The 23,762-nt window shown below is 38.0% G+C and overlaps 1 protein-coding gene across 6 annotated transcripts in view; it reads right to left on the bottom strand.

Moving 5' to 3' along the window:
- The window catches only part of Usp48 (ubiquitin specific peptidase 48), a 69,818-nt gene that overhangs the window by 30,742 nt on the left and 15,314 nt on the right, over positions 1–23,762 (bottom strand). For 3 of the 6 annotated variants that reach the window (XM_074081064.1, XM_074081068.1, XM_020177129.2), the window contains 13 exons: positions 20,651–20,771; positions 18,679–18,835; positions 17,340–17,467; positions 16,896–17,020; positions 16,301–16,409; positions 14,220–14,353; positions 13,471–13,553; positions 10,946–11,125; positions 8,387–8,515; positions 7,707–7,856; positions 2,987–3,184; positions 1,760–1,874; positions 1,367–1,497 (listed from right to left, as the gene is read on the bottom strand). In XM_074081064.1, coding sequence (XP_073937165.1) covers positions 1,367–1,497; positions 1,760–1,874; positions 2,987–3,184; positions 7,707–7,856; positions 8,387–8,515; positions 10,946–11,125; positions 13,471–13,553; positions 14,220–14,353; positions 16,301–16,409; positions 16,896–17,020; positions 17,340–17,467; positions 18,679–18,835; positions 20,651–20,771 — 1,760 coding nt within the window. The remainder of the gene's footprint in view (positions 1–1,366; positions 1,498–1,759; positions 1,875–2,986; positions 3,185–7,706; positions 7,857–8,386; positions 8,516–10,945; positions 11,126–13,470; positions 13,554–14,219; positions 14,354–16,300; positions 16,410–16,895; positions 17,021–17,339; positions 17,468–18,678; positions 18,836–20,650; positions 20,772–23,762) is intronic. The other 3 variants (XM_020177131.2, XM_074081066.1, XM_074081067.1) reach the window with 3 other exon arrangements.

Below are 23,762 nucleotides of genomic sequence, written 5' to 3'. Positions count from 1 at the left end.
TTAATATTTTTGAATGGAGAAAGGAGAAGCATAAAAAGCAACACAAAACAATATTTTTAAGCTAGGACAACACTGAGGCACTTTCTATTTTTATGGCATCTAACTCTACTTAAAATGAAAGTCACTGATATATTAAGAGGCTCCAAAGATCAGCAAACAAAAACTTAACACACTACGTAGGTTATGTGATACCACTAAGATTATAGTATGGTCTTTCAAATGGCACAACAATAAAACTTAATGTTATGTTCACAAATTACATGGCACGACAAAATTATTTTTGATCAAAGGAAAAACTCTTCACATTTGAAAATGTTTAAAAAGATAGCAAGAAGATGGGGTGCAGATGAGTGGTGAGGAGCATGTGTGGCACATGAGAGGGCCTGAGCTCAGCCTCCAGCACCACCCAAAGGACACAGCTCAGGAACTGCACACTAAGCTACTCAGATGTTTTAATTTTCTCAAAAAGTGGAGTAGTGACACAGGAAAATCCATAACAAATAAATATGATATATACTGCCTCTAGTGCAGGAAACAGAATATTTTAATAAAAAGCTTAACAATATTGAAATAATTTAATACATGTATGCATACACTAATATTCGTAAATAGGAAAATTCAAGGAAGCTGGGATATAGTTCAATGGAAGAACACTTGTCTAGCACATACCACTAAAAGAAAACAAAGAGGAAGGGGAAAACAGAAAATGATATGAAAACAACTGCTTTTGGATCACATTAGCTACAGGTCACAGCTTATGGGCAATTAATCTCTGAACGTGTAAATCTGATCAATCACTAGTCTCCATTTTAAATTGAAAAGTAATTTCAAATACCTTAATTTCTTTTGATCTACAAATCAAAGCACTGATTATAAAATTAAGTTTAACGATTGATTCACAATAACACAATTTCCTACTTAACAAGAGTTTCAGTTAACCCAGGTATCTCAGAAGACTACAAGCTAAAAGCTATTCCAACACTGCCCTCTGTCCTTGATGACAAAGTGCTGGAGTGCACATACATTTATACTTGACAAAGGCAGGCAGTGGACAATCTAAAACCAAAATGTACTGTGTAATCGCTGCACTTGCTTTTCTTACAGCTTTTATCCTGGAGCAGAATATTAATTTTGCATGTGATTACCCAGACAGAATCTGAGCCCAAGGCATGGCTGGCTATAAAGAAGAATTCCACGTGGGAATTGCTGAGCTTATTAGATCTATTATATTAGACAATATATTAGACTTGAGACCTATAGATTTAATAAGATTCTCTAAAATACATTGATCAGTCTCAATTGATATTAAACCAATTTTGTTAGGAACAAATATTTATAATTTCGTAACGCTCTACATCCAAGTTACCTTTACTGAAGGTGTTGCCATTCATTCTCCCATTGCTTTGGTCTGCATCACCATCTTGCTCATCTAGCTGTTCAAGAGCTAGCTGGCGCCAACTCCGCAAGGAAGATTTTCCCACCCAGAATCCATCATCGCTGTTAAACAGTGAATGTTAAACCAGACATGAGTTATTTCCTAATGTTCTCCTCCCCTCCATCCCTCTCTGTAAAGACCACATCCAAAATGAGTTACAAACACTGGTCCTCATTTGGGTCATTTCCACCCACTACTAAACTTCAGGTATCTAATTGTTCTTGCCCTAAATATTATCCTGTTCCCTCCACCTCCTATTCATTGCTTGGTTGGAACTTCCTGAAAATGTCCTAGTTTATCATAAACACATGCTGTGCAACATACCCCTTTACTGTTGCTTTCAGGAGATTATTAACAGTTTTATAATCCTCATTTAGTTGGTTCTTCAAACGTAACATGCGACAACGTTCTACTACACATTCCTTACACAGGGCTTTCACTAGAGGCAAGAAAAAATGAAAGGAAATATACTTTCACACATATCTTCCTGTTAGGAAAATGTTCAACACTGAACGAAACACACAAGAATTCCAAAAGTCTCAGATTTTGGCAGTACAGTGTATCAGTATACATCCTAAATTTTGATGATCTAGATACTCCGATAGCAATGCTGTTACCTACATAAAGCTGAAACAAAATGTTACAACATATTAAAACTACCTATAACAAGTACAATATATTACAAGGTTCAGATAAAAATTTTACATGATGATAAACAAATGATATGGTTGGGGAAGTAAGTATTTAGTAACTATTAATGTAAGTCTTCGTATAAAAGTGATTTTCAAAGCAGAGAACACTAAAGGGAAAAGAAAAAAAATGAAGGATTTGACTGAAAATACACAGCTAGGGATTATATGAATCATGAGTCTTTGAAACACTCTCATTGCATGGTTTATTGATTGTTAATTTAGTACAGAAATTTAGGAAGCAAAACCCAGATGTGCATACGGGACTGCTCAAATCATGTAATTAAATGCCAGTTCTTATGGGGTGAGTTGTACACAGTCAGAAAACAGCATTTCATTTAAGGAAAGGGGGCTAGGGTTATATAATTCCTTAGCTTCATCTATGGATCTGACATGGACCAGGGTTGCCAGTTGCTAATTAAAAAGAAAACTGTTTCAAGGAGAGGTAGCCACAACCAAAAATAATGGATACTTTGTGGTTATATATAGCTCTATATATTCAGAGTAACATCAAGAAGCTTCCAGTAATAAACTAACAATCTACAGATCAAATGCTGTTAGAAATCCCCATAACCTAGAGGAACAAGACTGGAATCAACAAAGGTTCAAGTACTTTAAAGATTACTATGTAAACCAACATACACACAAATTACAACCAGATGTTTTTTCTTGAAAGAGTCCTATTGTGTATACTCTGTATCAATTGCTTAGCTTAACTTCTACTTTATTTAGCAAATTCTTTTTACAAAGTATAGGAACATTCCACCTAACAGCTTGGGATAAATCAGCATCCAGTCCCATTCACAAATAATGAAAACTTAATGCATTACTCTTTTTAAGCAGAAAAGATATCTTGAATTACCAGTTAGTCTTGGACCTCCTCCATATCTACTGTAGAAAATGTCAGCCGCATACTCAGATATTCTCTTCATAATTGATATTTTATCTGGATGAAGTTTGTCGTGGGAACACAGGCAAGCATGATTATCAATAGGTTTGGTAGGTGTGGATTCATCCAACCACTTTTGCAGCCATTCAAGAGAGACAAACTCATAGGGCTCTGAGGAAGAAAGAAAGGGAAAGAAACTATGTATTTTTACAGGTTTGTGACTAAGTGATACAGTCATTTTCCTTGAAAGATAATGTAAACTCTGTTCAAAGTTAGCAGAATCAAAAGAATCAGTGTTCAGAGGTCTCTGATGAGTGTGGCACAAAGCCCCAGTTAGCTACCTCTCTTCTGAGTTCAAGGAGCTGTGCATGCTAACAAGTCTGCACAGTGCCCTATGGGATCCGGCTGGTATTATTAACCACATTCTACCACAGGCATCCACAGAGAGAAGTGTCTTGCTTGATAGCACAGCAGAACTTCGATCAGGACACCTGTATTTGTTGATTACAAGTCACGCTCCACACTGGCTGGCAAATCAGACAACCTTATCCCCTACTATGTTTATTTCATAAATTACTTTCATAAACACGTTTCACAAGTATGTGATATAAAAATTAAAATAAGAAGCTAGATTGAGCCTTATGTTAGAAATTAACTTTTTTGGCTACAATCACACTTCACAAGCCCATTTCAACCACTGATCTTTTCTGCCTCCAAGATGAGGCTGACATTGACTAAGAAAAGGTCTGTATTATCCCCACCAAAATCAAAGTCACGATCTATTCATTTTATTGTTTATTTCAAGAATTTATTGTTTATTTCAAGAAAGTAACCTATTCTAAACAAGTTCTAGGATGAAGGACACTAGAACTGAATTGTCTTCAATTCTGAAGTTACAAAAATTAAGCCAAAATCAAATACTTCGAAATGAGTTTTAATTTGGGGAAAGAGAGTCCCAGAGTTCCCTAAAAGCCAAAATTAAAGATAAAGGGACAGCTTTGATTACTTACAAAGATCTCCAGTGAGTCCCAGCATAAAACATAGAAAAGAACATACAGAGATTGAATTTATGTATTTATATTATATTCTACTTCTGATGAAATCTGAGGGATAGATACTTCAGCACAATGCCCATCTTGACTTATTTCATATTCCCAAGAGTTGCACTTATAGAAAAGCCAACTCACACTTATACTGTAAAACATTTTTCATTTTTACAAAAACAAAACTTAGAACTGTCAAAACCCTTATTTGTGCTAAAACTGGACACCATCAAAGTGCCTCCAACTGGGTAGCTGTGAGGCTGCCACAGAAGAGCACAGGACTGCCAGTTGAGACCAAGGTCTAATCCAAGTTCTGCCATGGAGAAAGTGAACTTGAGCAAGTCACTTAAACTCTCTATGTTCAGGTCTTTATTTGTAAAATGAAGGGTAATAATACCTGCCTTCTACCTACCTCACAGAGATGTTGTTGGGTGTAAAAGATAAGATATGTGAAGCATTTTGAGCTTTTTGGAAGAAAAGAGATACAGAAAAGTTAATTACACATTCACACAATATATAAAAGAGGAGACCTTAAGATGCAGAACAGTAAATAGTTGGAATGTCCTACAGTATATCATGGTGTAGCTAAATACATTCAAAACACCTGCCATTTTATTTGCCATTTTCCAGGTTTAACCTGCAGGCACAAAGAACACTGGTCATCTGGAGAATGCAAAGATAAACGATCCTTGTCTGAGAGCTAAGTAAAAAGTCTTGGCATAGCTACTATTTCCAAGGACAGTCACATGGATTAAACTTTAGAGTCATCTTAAAGATTCTTCTTCAAGGAAAACAGGATTATGATGTAGGGCAACATTCAAGAATAATTCCTCAGATATTCTGGTTTCCCCAACAGACCAGCGATAGGTGCAAAGAGGGAAATACCTGCAGTTGCTAACTGAAGGAATAAACCTGAGAATCTAACTATTGCAAGGAAAGGAATCTAGGACAATGAAGAGTACACAAAACACTCCTTACCAGAGGGTATCTTTGGAACTTAAGGCCCAGGGATTGTACTCTGACCCACTGAACAACAATGTGACTTAGAGGTGGGTAGGTCAGTATTTTCCAATCCCTTATGACAAAAGTCCAATAGAAAACTTCCAAACAAAGCTTGTTTTGGTTTTGAGTAGTTTAACATGAATTGAACGTAAGATAAAATGATTAGGAAAATCACGTGACTTTATAGTAAGAGGAGGAAGAAAGAGCAGAGACTGGATCCATAATTTTGATCTAACACCATGCTTAACATTAACTCTGCAAATTTTCCTGATTTCATGTTGGTATGCTGGAGGACCCACACGGAAGGAGGAGTGGCTGTGCCTATAGGTCTGTCTTTCTGTTTGCAATCTCTACTTCTATAAAGAGCTATGTGGATCTCTCCAAGAGCTCCCATGAGAACTAGGGTTGAACATAGGCTCATGATTAAGACAGACTCTGCTTGTGGAAGGTTTTATACATAGACGATTCTGCCATACAGAAAGACTCCTGGCAAGAATATTGAAGATGTGTCTCAGTATGTATCTCAATAATCAACCCAGCCCTGCCTTCCAAAGGCATGGCAGTCAGCTGCCAAGCAGGAGAGAGAACTCTTATCTCCTTGTCAAGTGGAGATACTGAACCATAAATTTCAGTGTTTGATAAACCAGAAAAGCAACCGTTAGAATATTTACCAAGGAGAAATATTAGCAATAACTTTGGACCAAAGTTCAAAAAAATTTCTGGGTTTTGAACACAATAAATTTTCTTTTGGAAATTTATAGCATCTGGACCAATCACAGTACCAAAACATTTGAAACACTTTACATAAAGATAATTTAAGGACATTTCTATTTAAATAATCAGGACCAAAGGGATTGTTTCCAATGAGGCTTGATTTTAGGATTAATGACTCTTTTATAAGTCTGTTCACAAAGCTAAGATTTAAAAAAATACCTAACAACGGGATGAACCAAACCAGAATACAACATATGTATATATGGCAACGTCACAACGAACACAATGAAATCCCCTGTACAACTATCATATACTAATAAAAACTTTTTTAAAAAAATGCATAACAAAAGACTTTGGTTGGCAGCACAAAACTATGGCCACTGACTTTCAGATTTTCCATCATTTTAGGACAACACAGATTTTCCATTATGGAAGTTTACTGTAAATGGGGAAGAAATATAAAGCCTGCTTCATAAAAGAATAAAAAACAGAGAAAAAAAATCTAAAAACATAAGCACAGGATCTGAGAGACTAAATAAAACACTCATGGGAAGTACAGTGCTAACTTGTCATATAATATCTTTGAGCAGCACAGTTTTAAGAGTGGTTCCCAACAGCACCTTTTTGTTTTTTTAAAAGTGCTGGGATCAAGCCACAGCCTCTAGTGCTCTACCACTTAGCCAGACTGCCGGCTGTCCCAATACCATCTCACTTTAGCTCCAGGAAGTCCCTTTCTCCTGGGTAGAATATGAAGAAGCTGTGAATAAAGTTCAGAAAACAGATTTTCTATGTTCCACTTCCGTTGAACAGAGACAGATAAATTTAGCTATGTTGTGCTGGTGGACTGACCGAGTGGTACAGCGCCTACCCAGCAAGCATGAGGCCCTGAGTTCAAACCCCAATACCGCCTCCCACCCCCCAAAAATTTAGGGATGTGAATTATGGGTTTTTTTTCTTTTTTTTTCTTTGAACCAAGGGTTTATTTCCAGTTAAATGGAGGCCAGTGACATTTTCTTAGGCTATTCCCAACTGTCAAACACAGTAAAAATAATATTACAAAGCAGCTTTTTTTTGGTGGTAGTGGTGGTACTAGGGATTGAACCCAAGTGCTCTACAAACTAACCTACATCCCCAGCTTTTAGTAAGAACTTCTAGAAACTATTCTTGCAGATTTAGCAATTTACTGCCATCTTTGGTTTAAACTTTTATCAGTAATGGAAAATTAAGATATGAAAAGGACAAAACCACAAGTACAATTACGTTTGCATGGTTATTTTCTAAGTTAGGACTAAATTTCCTCCGCTCTGTACAAAGAAGTCAGGTTTGAGGAATTTGTGTCTTAGAAATGACAAACACAATTTATTGTAATCAAAGGTGTATCCGCCTTAAAAGTGTTGGCTTCCTTTAAGATACTGGGTAAACTTGAATAAACAGACAATAAAAGGATGAGTGGATTAGGTAGGTAATTCTAAGAAATCAGAGGTGCACTGGAAAGCTTTTCTACTCCTAGCATAACAGTTGTTACATTCAAGTTAATCTAAGAATATCAAAAACTGTACTCAAATAAAAGTATGCCTGTGACATTAGGGCATAAAGTATACAGAGATAGAATGGGCAGGTTGCGTCCACAGTAATCCAAGCATACCTGTCTTTAGAAACAAGTTAGTATCTCATGAAGTAAAAAGTTCTATAAACCATGTATACAGAGCACTGACCTAAATCTATTAATGGTTTTCCATTTTAAAAACCATATGATAATGAAAACTATATGGGATGCTACACATTACTGCATAAACCAGCACGGACTGAGAGTTAGGGGCTGGCTTTAGTTGGTTATGAGGGTAGGAAAAAGTTTGTTCATACACATTTTTTTATGAACATAAAAAAATAAGGCACTTAATGGCAATAGTGCCGTCCTGGAATATCTTACAGACCAGCTCCAGCAGGTAACCTTTGGTACAGCTCCTTCACCTCTTCGTGTTTTGCTTTTCCTTTATCCACACTTTGCTTACGCATCTCAGCCATTTCAACACACCACTCCTCAAACTTGGAATTATCCCGATCTACCAGCTCCTGAAGGAAGGCTATTCAAAACAGAAAGGAAAAAAGTTACCCTTGTTTGCAAAGACAAAAAACCACACTAACCTCTAAACTATATCAAACATCAGCTAACACTGTGGTGGCAATTTCCTTCTGCTACAGACCTCCAATGTGAAGGTAGAAGGTAAAACTGCAGACACTGAAATAAACCCAGGTGATTTTCCCCCACCTAGTTCTCCACATCGTCATCAGCCACCCAAAACTGCCGAATGCCTCGGAAACACTACTTCAAAATAGGTGGAACCACAGTGTGTGGGGCTGATGGAAGCGGCCTTAGGCCAGCAGCAATTCTTCTTTTGCTCTATAAACTGAACAAAACAAAACTAAATGTTTTTTAAAAGACTGCTTTCTCCTTTCTTTGGATGGGAGCAAAGCTCCTTATTTCAAAAGCTCTCAACTTTAAAGCAAATTTGTGATAACCTTTACCACACGGAATCACCTATCACAATAAAAGCAATTTGGTATATGTCATTCTAAAATGTCTGCCTGTATCATGCTGGAAAAACGAGATTACCTGGAACTTGAATCATCGTGTTGGGCTTTTCTTGGGCTTGCAGTCTATAAACCAGCATGTATGCATTCCGAGAACAGTGAGTTCCTTTGCCACACTTGGGTTTGCGTGTCTGGGACTTGGAAGGTTCTGCTGGGGTAGAAAAATTAAGACAATTTAACTAGATTGCCCATAATTTGTTCTTTGGTGGGGGGAGGGAGGCTACACGTTAACATGTATCTAAAACATTAAAAGGCAATACAAATTTAGTGAGGTCATTAAATTTGGGGACTATTTTAAAACGATTACTATGTAGACATGCTTGTCACACTCTATTTTTACAAGATGAAAAAAGTACTATTTTTTACAAGGACAAATATTCTAGTCCTAAGGACTACAATAAACTACTACTACCACTATGACTTGATTTGAATGCTAGTTTTAAATTATAAAAGTCAATTCAGATTAATGTAATTACTGAGGGAAACATGGGACTGTAACACTCATGATAATGGCTTTTATTTATACCCTGAGTGCTTGATATACAAGTACTTGTTTTACTATTGTTTTTAAGTAAGGATATATAGACAATGTACATGCACAGTTTGAAAAGCAAAAGTTAGATCATTAATCATTTCAAAAAACAGGAATTCTTTAATTCAGTCAAAATACATTCAAATGAATTGCCCAGAAGATTAAAAAAAAAAAAAAAAAAAACACCACCAACAGAATGAGATGCCAGTGTCAGAAAATCTACAAATCTCTATGAATTCAAGTAGCAAGTAGCCAGTGGCAAACATTTCCATGAAGTCCATCACAGAAAAGTACCCTTGAAATTGGGTTTGAGTGACCCAAGGTAACTTCAAGAGATAACAAGTCCCAGGCAATTCCAAGGAAAGCAACGCTCGAGGTCCTCAGCCCACTAGGCACTCTTCTGAAATGGATCTGCCTCAACACTGAGGCTCCATCATGATTTTTCTCTCTCCTTCCACAAATATCTCTCATTTTACAAATGCAATATAAACCTCTTACTCAGTCAAAACAAAGTTCTCAATCATCTCATTAAAACATCAGATGTAGTGTTCATACCTATAACCACAGCCCTGGCAAAAAGTTATCTTTCAATCAATAAGCCAGGTGTGGTGGTATCCATCCATAATCCCAGCTTAGTAGGATTATAGGTAGGAGGTCTGAGGCTAACCCCAGGCAAAATGCAAGACCTTATTTGAAAATAACTAAAGCAAAAAAGGGCTGGGGGCATGGCTTAGAGCACCTGCTTATCAAGTGCAAGGCCCTAAATTGAAACCCACTACTGCAAAAAAAAAAAAAAAAAAAAAAAAAAATCGTTAAAATTATATGTATATACATGTACACATATATAAAATAAAAACAAATACTAAAAACTTGATTCCCCATATAATGAATATATCCTAATAAAAAATTTATTAAACAAAAAAGGGGGGGAGGGGGGAGAGGGTGGGGGGAGGGGAGCATGGGAGAGAATTGACCCAAAGAGTGTATGCACATGTGAATAAACGAATAACAAAAAATTAAAAAAAACACTTGAGCATTACCTAGGTAAAATGGGAGCAAGTTTACCGAAAGTCCATGAATGCAAACTTCTCCAAACAGGAAGACTGTAATTACTGCCCTAGGATCTCCTCCCACTCAATTTCACACTACGACCCTTACACAAAATGACAAGCACAGAAGACGAGGGTGAAAAGCTCAGCACAGATGGCTCCACCAGAAGTAGCATCACTTTTTTGAGAAATGACTGCACACTTTGGCCTAAGACAACTGAAGCAATGGATTGCTCCACAGAAGGACCCTGTCTAAGGCACTTAGTTGAAGACAACCTCCCCAACTACTCACCACCAGGTGGCTCTGTCCCTAGCACTACCTCACACGTCAGGGAGGAAGAGGCCAGTCTCAGAGCAAAGCTCCTCTGCTGCAGTGACTTTCCAAAAGTAATTTCCTGACTCCAAGAAAAGGATAGGAGGTGCCAGTGTATCACGCCTATAATCCTAGCTCTCAGGAGGATCTCAGTTCGAAGCCAGCCTGGGCAGATAGTTCTAGAGACCCTATCTTGAAAATACCCAACACACACAAAAAAAAGGCTAGCAGCATGGCTCACGTGGTAGAGTGCCTGCCTAGCAAGCTTGAGGCCCTGAGTTCAAACACCAGTACCACCAAAAAAAAAACCAAAAAACAAAAAAAAAAACCTATAAATCCTCCCATATTAAATCTACCATTAATCATTTTTAGCCTAATTCCCCATCTTCCCCTGTCTTATAAAATAAGGCTATAACTTAAAAACTGACTCTTTTCAAGTTTTCCTGAAAGCAAAATATTATGGAACCATTTTTTGGGGTAAAATATTAAAAAAAAAAAAAAAAACAAAAAAAAAAAAACAAAAGCCAGGCATTGCTAATAAATGATGTTGAGTGATTTTATGTGTGTTCAGGAAGCTATATTCTTGATAGTACATAACAATCTTGGGCCATAATATGTATCACAAATATTTCCAGTAAAAAAAATAATTTATATTTTAAAAGGGCACTCACAACTTAAAGGTTTTACCTAGATCTTCCTCAATCCCTAGCTGTAATTTCTTCCCCTCCATCTTTTCTATGTCTTCATCATTAAATTTATACCATTCACCAGACTGTGGATCTTTCACATGGGCGATGTAGTGGCCAGAATAAGCGCTCACTCCTCTGTGTATGAGGACGGCACTGAGTTCATACACATAGGACCCACCTGGAGAGGGAGAAAGGGAGAAGGTAAAAGAAACATTGGATAGCAGTATTTCTTATAGCTCAAGCATAAGATTGCAATGATTGTAATTCTTTACACTTCTGGTAGAATTCAAAATGTCACCTAAGATTAAAAAAAAAAAAAAAACTCTATTAGTTTTACAAAATAACGTAGTAGACATTCTTTTAAGCAGCATACCATGTTGAATCTCCATTCCCTCTACAAAATATACCCAGTACCGCCCAAAAAAAACCCCAAAACTCCACCTGTTCACACTCCCTGCTACAAAAATTAAAACTTATACGGACCTATCTGATACAAGTGGTACTGGGGTTTAACTCAGGGCCTCATACCTGTTAGGGAGGTGCTCTACAACTTAAGCCATACCCTCAGTCCTTTAGTTATTTTCAAATAGGGTCTCCCTAACTTTTTGCCCAGGCTGGCTTTGAGCAATGATCCTCGCGATCTCTGCCTCCCAAGTAACTGAGATATCAGGTGTGAGCCACCTTGGCCGGCCCTGAAATAGTTTCTTTCTTGGTCCATGTGCTACTCATGCAGATGCTCACTTTGAGATAATTTGCTGAGTCATACATTTGTGTATTTTGAACTTTGATGAATGTGTTATATTCCACAATAAAAAAGGAAGAAAAAAAAAGCCAGGCCCCTGTACCACGTATCTGCAATCCCAGCTAATCATGAGACAGGTAGATTGCAAATATGAGACCAGCTTGTGCAATGTTAGGGAGACCCTGTCTCAAAAACAAACTGAACGGGCACAGTGGTTCCCATGCATAATCCCATCTTCCTGGAAGACAGGGATCAAGAAGATCAGGGTTTGAGGCCAGCCTGGACAAAAAGTTAGGGAGAAATGATTTCTATGCTAAAATTTTAGAAGTAGTAAGATCCACCTTCAGAAGGGAAGTAATGACAGTTCTTCTAGTCAAAGCAAGAAGTTTGTATTCTGTTTGGTATGATGAAGACTTCCAAAAGAACAAAGGAGTAATCTGGCTCTTTGTTGAGAGAGCGTCTCTCTGTACGTAGCCCAAGCAGGCCTAAAACTAATGGTGAACCTCTTCCCTTGGCTTTCTCAGTGCTGCAATCACAGGTGTGGACCACCAACACTACTGCCTGACTAGTGACTGGTTCTTGTTTAAAGTATGACATAGTATCCTAGGGCACATCAGTAGTCACAGAAAGAATTACAGCATAAATAATAGAATCACACAGTGTTTCTTACAAAATGGTTTTTAAAAGGTCAGATGTGGGGGCTGGGGATGCAGCTCAGTGTTCTGGTGTCTGTCAACCACAGTACTACCAAAAAAAAAAAAAAAAAAAAAAATTAAAAGGCCAGTTGTGATGGTGCAAACCTGCAATCTCAGCACTCAGAACATTGAAGCGAGAGAATTTCACATTTGAGGCTAGCTTGGGCTACATAAAAATGTGAATGGAGCCAGGCATGGTGGCATACACATGTAATCCCAGCCCCTAGAATCAAGGCCAGCCTGAGGAAAACAGCAAGACATTGTTTCAAAAAAAAAAAAAAAAAAAGAAAAAAGAAGACAATGAGAGGAATTAGGGGTGAAGCTGGATGGCATGACAAAACACTTTATTCAAATTATTTTTATACCCTTGATCATGTAGATTTAATGTGCTTTACTCCCCCATCACCATACTGGGCTTTGAACTCAGGGCCTCCCACTTTCTAGGCAAGTGCTTTACCCTTGAGCCACACCCCCAGACCCAATATACTTTCCTCTTAGAAAATAGAAGAAATATCTTGTCTTCCCTAAAAAAGACTGTGTTCAGTTAGGTGTCGTGGCTGACACATGTAATCCTAACTACTGGGAGGGCGAAGATAAGAACTGTCATAGTTTGAAGCCGCCTAGATCAAAAAGTTCACAAGATCCCATCTGGACCAATAAAAAGCTGAGCATGATGGCTTGCACCTGTCATCTCAGCTACTTGCAAAAGGTAAATAGGAGGCCGGCAGGCCAGGCCAGACCAGCCCAGCAAGGGTACAAACCTGAGACCATGTTTGAAAAATAACTAAAGCAAGTTGGGCACCAGTAAATCATGCATGTAATCCTAGCTATTTGGCAGGATCAAGGTTCAAGGCAACAGTTCTAGAGACACCCATCTCCAAAATAACCAGAGTAACATGGATTATAGGTGTACCAAACCTAATCCCCAGTCCCACCAAACACACACACACACACACACACACACACACACAGAGAAAAAAAGGTCTTTCTTCTCAGACATAGCAAATAGAAATTAGCAGTAATCTGCTAAGATCCTAAGTAACAGCCTTAAGCATTACACTTTTCAGTGCTTGGTAAAAACATTACCTTTGTGTTCCACATAAGGCTCCATATCCAAAATTTCTGAGAAGCCAATGTAGGTATTCAGCTTTTTCTTATGTCCAGTTTGCCTAACCAAGAGCAAAACTGATTACATTTACATTTAAAACAATCAGAAACCAAAGTATAACAAAGTGTAAGTTCTGTCAGCTCTTGTAATAAACTCACAGCAGATAATTTCCACTTACCAACAAATAATATGCATGATCAAAGCAAACAATTATATTTTATAATTGGGAAGTAATACTCAATAGATTAGAAGATATGAATATTCCAAGTACTGATTCCAAAGATCTTTGGATTTTCCAAAGATGAACACATGCACACATGCAGAGTTGCCTTTGTTTTAGTTGTAAGAAGATATATTCCCACGGAAGTGAGGGCATTGCAATGAGTAGCAAATCTCCTCCACTTAAAATACACTACACACACTGAACGTTAAAATAATTCATTCTGTTCCTTATAGTTTTAAATAATTTCTTAGGGAATAAAAAAGTAAAAATTCCCTATTTCTAAAATTCTCAGCTAAACTTAGTTGGCTTCTCAGCTAAACTTAGTTGGCTTCTTTAAAATTTTTACTATGAAATAGTGACATTTTAAAATCATAGGCTACATCTACAGCTTTCATTCCTAATCTTGAGTTTCAAATTCTGATCATTTTATTATCTTCTGTGTCTATGGCAAATCTGGATGTTAGTTCACAGTGAACAAGGAACCTACGACTTGCACGTATTTACCTGTCAAAGACAAAACGCATCAGCTGCAAGTTCAGAGTGCAAGGAAGGCTAAGAAGTCGAATCTTCCGTGTAGCGTTTTGTTTGCTTTGACAATTTTCACAAAAGTATCGATTGTCTCCTTCTAATTTTTCTTCCTGATCAGGAGTAAGAAGTATTAGTTTAAAACGCAGAAGACAACGGAAGAATTTAAAGCAAACAATAAAATTTATGATGTAAAACATAATTTCATTTAGTTAATAGCTCCCATTCAAATTGTTTAAAATCAAGCTACTACAAATAACAGCCACGAAGGATTAACAGGCACTTCTCTGCTATGACGTTACCAATTTCAAAACAAAGATATTTACAAGTAATGTGCCTATTTCCAAAATGTATGATTTTAAAAAATATAAAGAAGTAAGTTTTAAAAAGAAATGTAGGGCCAGCTGCCGGTGGCTCACTCCTATAATCCTAGTTACTCAGAAGGTAGACATCAGGAGAATCTTAGTTTGAAGCCAGCCAAGGCAAATAGTTTTCAAGACCCTATCTCGAAAATACCACACACACATGAAAAAAAGGGCTGGTGGAGTGGCTCAAGTGGTAGAGTACCTGCCTAGCAAGCGTGAGGCTGAGTTCAAACCCCAGCATTGCCAAAAAAAAAAAAGAAAAAAGAAATGTAACGCATACTTTGATGCAAAATTAAAACCAGTGATGGGGGCTAGGGGCACAGCTCAAATGGTAGATGCCTAGGATGTTTGTGCCCTGAGTATGATCCCCACCACAAAAAATAGTGGAAGAGGGAGCAGGTACAAACTCCATGCAGACATGTATGTGGTTACAACTACTGAAGCACATTCATAAGATGAAGCTGTAGGAGGAGTACAGAAAGCATAAATGCTATAGTGGATAGGCTCCCTTTGTAAAATCCTCTTTGTATTTTTCTAACTGCTCTTGGATACAGATAATACTGGTGCCATCACTTTCTCCATTTGGTTTCCAGGATACCACACTTGCTTATGTCCTCCTAACTCCCTCGCCACACCCTTCTGTCTGCCAGCTGCTTCAATCTCCCTGATTGCTTCACATTTGAAAGTCTCAGGACTCAGAACTTAGCCCTCTTTGTGCCCTGACTTCTCCGCCTCATACTATCCTTCAAATGTAATATGATTAAAGCCAAACCTTTTTTTTTTTTTTTTTTTGTGGAACTGGGTTTTGAACTCAGGGTTTGGTGCTTGCTAAGTAGGTGCTACCACCTGAGCCACACCTCCAGTGCATTTTGCTTTGGTTATTTTGGAGGTGGGGGTCTCTTGAACTGTTTACACAGGTTGGCCTTGAGTTTCAATCCTCCCAAGTAGCTAGGATTATAAGCACGAGCCACTGGCACCCGGCCAAGCTTTTGTGTGTATGTATACAATACTGGGGTTTGAATTTAGGACATGAGCTTGCTAGGCAAGTGCTCTACTACTTAAGCCACACCCCCAGCACCAGTCTGAAACACCTCGACTCTATCTTTTGCTCTATACTCACTACACAAATTTTATTGACTCTACTTTGAAAGTCTGTATCTAAAAGCCAAAGAGTACTTATCACCTCTTGAGCTAACCCTTGGTTCACGCAACCAAACCTCCTTCATCCTCCGTCTGCCCTGACCCCACCTTCGGCCTATTCAAGATAGAACTCACAGGACTGGGGGTGTGGTTCAAATGGTAAAGCACCTGCTGAGCAAGTGTAAGTCCCTGAGTTCAAACCTGTAGAAATATGGAGTGGAGGGGTTGAAGAATGATCATAGTCTATTAAAAAAAAATTGCCTTTAATGCATCCTAGTTCTCATTACATGAAAAGGCAAATTAGCTTTATGGTAACAGAACTCGGATTTCCTTACTCTACTACCCCCAACCACACACGTAACTACATATAAAATAACTTGTAATAACCAAAAATTACATGAAGATGCTGCCTGCTTCCATAGTTTATAAAGTTTCTTTCCAGATCCTTACACTGAAACTTCATATATAAAAAAGTCTAAAATAATAATCAAATTAAAATACCATTCAGAATAGCATTTAACTATTAATGAGCAGAATTAATATATATGCAAATACCTTTAAAAATTCTGAGATACAATCTGTTAACTGTTTGTGGCCTTGGATATTTAACTCCAGTTCATAGAACTTTGATAAAAGTTTGGACTCTCTGCCACACTGATTGCAACTACAATAAAAGAGAGTGATTAGTTAAGATTAGTGTGAGATAAACAAGGAAGTGCTAATGTATCACATCCTAGGAAGATGTAACCTTAATTGCTTCTGTAGCAGAAGTTATTTACCCTACAAGTAAGTTAAACACAAAGAAAAAGTGATGGTGAAAGGAGGTTACTTTATGACTGGGGAATTTCTAAGAGGTGCTGCACATTTACTCTTCACTCTCTAGCCAGCCCCAATCTTACTCTTTCAATCCACACCACACAGCCATAAAGCAAGTGGCACGAGTTCAGCCAGACACAGTTACCAGCACCTGGAGGGTGCAATTGCAATTATCAAGCTGGTTGTTTACATTTTCCCATGGAAACAGTACTATAAATACTTCAGTCCCATGATAACCCACTGAAGCAATAACTTGACTGAACTGAAAATTAAATAACATACGAGCAACTGTCTTACAATAAAATGCTTGGTGAAAAAGTCGGAATCGACTTACACAGTCACGTAAGCATACTCCCCACAGAACTGCCGCTGCACAATGTTCTGCACATCTGGGTTCTTTTGTTTAGACAAAGTATCTTCCAACAGAGACATAAAGAGCTTTGAAAATTCTTGGGCATCCTACAAATTCGGATTAGTGGAACGAAAAATTATATCTTGTTTAAGAACCCCCAACACAAATGGTAATAATGTTTCCAGAAACTACTTGTTTAACTTGGCATTTTAGAACGAGGATTACAGCTCCGTTGAACCAGTGTTTGTGTCCATACAGAAATTTTCAGAAATGGAATCAGGTGTAAAGTAAAGCACATGCGAGAGTAAATAAAGGTACAAATAATTCAAAACAGAAAAATTAATTTTTAAAAGCATCCTATTTCATCTTCCTTTATGAACATTTTAAAGAACACTTGAAAATCTCTGAATATCAAAAATTTCTTACCTGCTGTTGTCCGGTGTCCAGGCCCAAGGCTTTAACAAATCCTGAAGGATCAATGTATCGCCTATTACTGTTCTGCAGCAGTGCAAACAAGTACTGGAGATGCTCACAAATTGTCTGAGGCTCATAATCTATTAGTAGAAAAATGTAGGCTTGTTTTTTAAAAGTTACTGTTTTTCTTTTCAAAAGATCCTACTTCCACCGGACCTGGGAGCACACAACTTTAATCCTAGTATTGTGGCAGTCAACAGCAGGAGTGTCATGAGTTGAAGGTCAGCTTGGATTACATAGTGAGACCCTATCTCAAACCCTATATCATGATTCATTTTAAATTCCTTATCTTTTTACATACACTATTGCTTAAATATTAATAAATATTAATGTACTATTTACTCAGATTAAAACACACAGAACTATAGGAATAAAGCATCAAGGAAACAAAGTTATAATATTTTGTTTTGCATTTTGGTAGTATTGGGGGATCGAACCCAGGGCCTCTTGCATGCTAGGCAAGCGCCCTATCACTGAGCTACATCCTTCCCTAAAGAATTTTTAAGTGCCGTATTTTGAAGCAAATATTACTATTAACCAGGACCAAAATGCAAAAGTATTTCTAACGTGTAGAAGCGATAAGGGGGTTAAAAAGACGTGGATCACATGCTTAGCTAAATTAGCTATTTTAAAAAAAAGACTACTGGGCAGGGAGTTACACATCTACCCATCTGTAAGCCCAACACTTAGGAGGCTGACGCAGGAGGATTTGAAGTTCAAGGCTAGCCTAGGCTATATGGTAAGACCTTGTCTTTAAAAAAAAAAAAAAAAGAAAAAAAGACAGCAAGGAATTTACAGAGAGAAAGAATCGAAGCTTCCCAGTTTGCAGCTCTCAGACATGGATAACCTTCTCACTCACTATCTCATGCCCCATCTTTGAGAAAAAGAAAAATATCTAGTTCATTTTATGAAAGCCCCAACTCAAAGAGGAACTCTCAGTCAGGCACGGCCGGACTGTAATCTCAGCACTGGAGGAATGTGATGCAGTAGAATTGATAGTTCAGGCCAACCTGGGCTACATACCAAGTTCAAGGGAAACCTTGGTTACATATTGAGAACCTGTCTGAAAAAAAAAAAGAAAGAAAAAAAAAGAGGAAATCTCTAAATATGAAGCAATAGCATTCCAAGCATGGTACTAGGTCTTTTTTTACCCTGGCACTACTGGGGCTTGAACTTAGGGCTTCTTGCTTGGAATGTAACAAGTGCTGAATCTCCTCCTTTGGGCTGGGCCAGAAGTGATCAAGCTGGCAATATACTCAGGGTGAGCGTTCCTCCACCCATCCCCACCAACCTTTCTCTTCTTGGACACCATCTCTCATCATGTAGTCACTACAGGTACTTGGACATAAGTACAGCGCCTGCCGAAGCTCCAAGTTGAGAAACCACACTTGAAGAAATGTATTGACATAACAAGTGGCTCCAAGGTTAGTCAGGCCCACAAATGAGTTCTACAAAAACACAAGATTTACAATTATAAAATTAATTCCTGTGCTGGTGTTGTGGCTCACGTGGTAGACTGCCTGCCTAACATAGATTGCACTAGGCCCTGAGTTCAGCCTCACTACTACCAAAAATAAAATTAATTTCCTGCTAAACTACAAGTTTATAAGTAACTCCATTGTTTTTAATTTTCATATCAAAAACGTGTCAGACTTATAACTGGCATGGTATAACCTCATTAAGCCTCCTGTAGCTAGAGGGGGTGCAGAATTTTCAGAACGCCCACTGTGGACTGACCACAGTAGTGGAAAAGATGTTGGACAGCATCACTGCTCGTCTTCCACAAATGGTCTTCTCCAGACACTTAAGTCTAAAGTTGTAATAGGTGATTCTCAAAAAGAATGGACACGTATACAGAGGCTTTTCATTGGCTCTATTCCTAAACTGCCAGCGTTCAATAGAAGGGCAAAGTAAAACTTCTAGAAAAGTTCCTTCATATCCTAGATTTGGAAGACTGGGGGATGGGAGAAGGGAACTGGTTCCAAATTTTTCCAAAGATTGACAAATCTTAAACTTGTAAGGAATGATTCCTTTTAATAGGCAAAATATCTACATAACAACATAGCTGATTGCTCTGTGCATGTCAGGCTTTAAGGCTAAGAAACATCAACAGTTTTTTTTTTAAAGTAAGGCTTTTATGTATAAATACATGTAACTATGTATAAAAACATGTATAAAATACAAGCCCTAAAAAGCAATGTTATATTACTATTATCACTCTTTTAAAGACATTTTAAGTTCAAAGTAAAATCAATGTTAAAGCAAACACAGACTCAGCATTCAAACTAAAACTATTTAAAGACTTAGTGGATTACACAGTACCTGTTCTAAAGTATAATGCTTGGAGGGGTCGGGGTGGGGCTGGGAACATAGCTCAGTAGTGAAACAGGCTTCACATGTTCAAGGCCCTGGGTTTGATTCCCAGCATGATGAAAAATAAGATGAAGGTGCACATGATTTCACTGTGGCTAGTGAGGCCTAACTAGCCCAGCCTGAAGTTCATTAAAAAATTAAAAAAAATTTAAAAATGCTGGGCACCAGTGCCTCACACCTGTAAACCTAGCTACTCAGGAGACAGAGATTAGCAGATCGAAGTTAGGAGCCAGCCCCGGGACAAAATAGTCCGCAAGACTCAATCTCAAAAATACCCAACATACACACACACAAAAAGGGCTGGCGGAGTGGCTCAAGTGGCAAAGCACCTGCCTAGCAAGCATGAGGTCCTGATTTCAAACTCCAGTACCGCCAAAAAAAAAAAAAGTGGGGGAAGTTTAAGAACTGTTCCAATTCAAGTGACTTTGAGTCTTAAGTTCCACTACTTATCTGAAAGTTGCACAGGACACCTGAAATCAATAGAAGCTTCTTTCCTTTTTTTTTTTCTTCTTCTTCTTCTTCTTGTGGTGCTGGGGATCAAATCCAGGGCCTTGCTGGGCACTGGTGGCTCACACCTGTAATCCTAGCTACTCAGAAGGCACAGATCAGGAAGATCACAGTTCAGGCAAATAATTCCACAAGACCCTGTCTGGAAAATCCTTCACAAAAATAGGGCTGGTGGAGTGGCTCAAGGTGAAGGCCATGATTCAAGCCCCAGTACCGCAAAAAAAAAAAAAAAAAAAAAAATCCAGGGCTTCACACATGCTAGGCAAGCAACACCTCTAAGCCATACCCCAGCCCAGCCCAGTAGTGCTTTCTGATTACAGGTACAAATCAAAATGAAACCTGAAGAACACCATAAGGCAATCACTTCAGATGTGATGGTTTACCTTTTTCCTCCTCTCACAGTTGGGATCATCGATGTTATGAAAACTATTTTCATCTATTTCTCCTAACCAAACATGCTCACCAATCCCAACCAAACAATTCGGATTTCCTTTGCAGTTTCGCCTATGAAAAAAAATATGTATTGTTTAATTTAAAAATATGCAGCAGAGATAAAGTACACCATATATATGTTTTATACATATATACATACATATACACATATATGAAAATCCCATAATAAACAGTCTTATGTAATTATTATGCTAATTTTAAAAAGAAAAAAACACAATGGAGGGTAGGGAAATGACTAATGATTGTGGAGTTTCTTTTTTTAAAATAATCGTTTTTTGGTGGGCTGGGAGGGGAGCTCAGTGGTCACACACATACATAGCTTGCACAAGACTCTGGGTTCAATCCCGAGCACTATAAAGTATCATAAATCTACAATGAAATATCATTTCTTATCTACTTGTCTATAACATTCGCAAAACCAAGGAAGTAAAACAAGACCAACAGTTTGTGAGGATGTGGAGAAACACACATATAGTGCCAGTAGGAATGCAAATTGGTAAGAGCTTTTATGGAAGGGATTTGACGAAACTATCTAAGGCTGCCTTTTGATCTACCAATCTCATTTCTGAGGATTCACTCTGAAGGTACACCTTCAATGATGCGAAAACAACTACATTAGGTTATTCATTACAGAATGTTTAATCACAAAATACTGGCAACAACCTAAACACAGAGAATAGTAGTGTAACCTACAATGAAATGCTATGCAACCGCAAAACAAAACACTACTACGAAGCCATAACTGATGTGGAATCATTTTCATGATATATTATATTATTTTATATTATAGTATGTTATTTTTTATGTAAAAAAGATGGGAAAATTTGAAAATAGATGTGCATTTGCTCATTTGTGCAAAAAAAGGAAACAGCATGAATGGAAAGAAAGGAAAAAGTTAAGAAATGAAAAAAGAAAGGAAAAGAAAAAGAAGGGCTATGTAAACGTTCTCTGAAAATGTGCTCAGATATTGTTGAATTAGTGGCTGTGTCAATATTTTCTGGAATATACACACACACACAAATCAGTAAGGATAGGAGGACCCCTAAATCAAACAAAGAGCCAGAGGTGGTAGGGCATAGAATCCCAGCACTGAGAAAGCAGAAGGAGGCAAGACTGTTGAGTTTAAGGTCCACCTGGGTTACACAGTGAGAACCTTTCAAAAAAAAAAAATTCATTTCAATTGTTCAAGTGTCACTTGAACAGTCATTAACCAGAAAGCTCATTAAGTAGTATCTGCAAGCTAAAGATAAAAGGAACAAATAACAAACTCTAATTAGTAGGCAGACCTTGATTTCTAAATATTCTTCACTAAAAGAACCCAGTACTCCTTAGGGAAATTACAATATAAACTTATAACATCTTCCTGTGCCCCCAAAATAAGGATGCACCCGAAGAAAACAGGAACATGGTAAAAGGACAGAGTCGCCTACAAATGGGGGTCCCCCCACCCAAGGGCCAAATCAAGCAATAAGTAGCAGAATTACAACCAACCAAAACAAATAATAGGATTAAAAGCTACTGTATCATGAGCTCATGATTTTGCCATGAGATGGGTGGATGAATTAAAGAAAACTGTCTTCCTTCTAAAAGAAAGCCAGCTTATCAAAGTGGAAGGAACCAGAGGATTACAAAAATCACCATTCGGCATCCACCAGAACAATCAGGCAAGAATCACCCATGGCTACTGGCATAAGGCAGCTACAGAATCAACAGTATTTCCTCCATTATAGAGTGGTGGGTAGAGAAAAAAGATGAACAATATTCACACTATTTCCAAGTGTCACAGCACAAGGTTATTATTAATTACAAAGGAAAAATAGTAACTTGCAGCAGAGAAACCTGGCAGACAGGCTTTAAGCACATAATCAGAGTTAAGGTGGCCAGCAATGGCTGTAAGACGGCCAGCACACACTTGCCATCGTATCCACTAAGAACACAGTACTACTTACATGGTCTCACCATGAGGAAACAGGAGGCAAACCCAATTTGAGACTTTCTACAAAATAAATGTCCTGTACTTCTCAAAATTCAATGTCATGAAACACAAAGCAAGATTCAGTAATGATCCCACACTTAAGGACACACAACCTGATGCAACCTTTGCACATATGCACACTATAAAAGACATTATTAGGACCCTCTGTCCTGTAGATTTAGGAAGGCTATCACTTAAGCTTTACTGACAGCAGTTAAAGAGACTGGAAACTTCAATTCCAACAGACAATTGTAGGGAAGTATGAAAAAAATTACAATAGAAGGAATCAATGGAAACTACTGCAGCCAAAAAGAAAAAAAAAAAAAGATAAAGAAGCTCTTTATAGTGTGATATGTAATAGTATCATATGACACAGGTAAACACTGTTTCAGGTTATCATCGTCTGTTAAGTTCATAAGTGGGACTAATAGACCTGACTGGTTATATACAAAGATACACTATAAATAACCATTTCTGAGTAGTTACCTCTGCACTTGCTAGCTGCAGGTCAGAAGACTTCCTGAGCCAGTGTGGTGGTACAGGCCTATAATCTCAACTACTCTGGAGACTGAAGTGGTAGGATGATAAATTCAAAGCCAGCCTGGACAACTAAGTGAGGCCCTGTCTCAAGTAAAATTAAAAAGGGCTGGTATGTAGCACTGTGGTAGATCATGATGTGTGAGGCCCCGGGTTCAAATCATAGTACCAACATAAAAAAAAGAGAAAAGGTGAGAGGGAAGAGGAGGACCTCCCTGTGCATCTCCATTACTCTAGACCTTATATAATGGAATGTACCACAGAGTCCCAAAATAAGTAACTGTTTTAATGGTTGTTTGTTTGAGACAGGGTCTCACCCCAGGCTGGCCTGGGATTCACTATTCAGCTCAAGTTAGCCTCAAGCTGTCATCCTCCTGCCTTAGCCTCCCAAGTGCATGAATGCACTAGACACCATGCCCAACTTATTTTAAAATTCTGTTTAAGCATACTATTTTCCTTACTTTTAAAAACATGAAAATGGAAATGTTTGGCCAACTTAAGAACAGTCTTGTCAAAGCCCCATTGGAAAT

Source organism: Castor canadensis, chromosome 7, assembly GCF_047511655.1.
Source record: "Castor canadensis chromosome 7, mCasCan1.hap1v2, whole genome shotgun sequence".
Lineage (NCBI taxonomy): Eukaryota > Metazoa > Chordata > Mammalia > Rodentia > Castoridae > Castor > Castor canadensis.
Note: the sequence above shows the minus strand (reverse complement) of the source record. Positions and strands in the feature narration are given on the sequence as shown.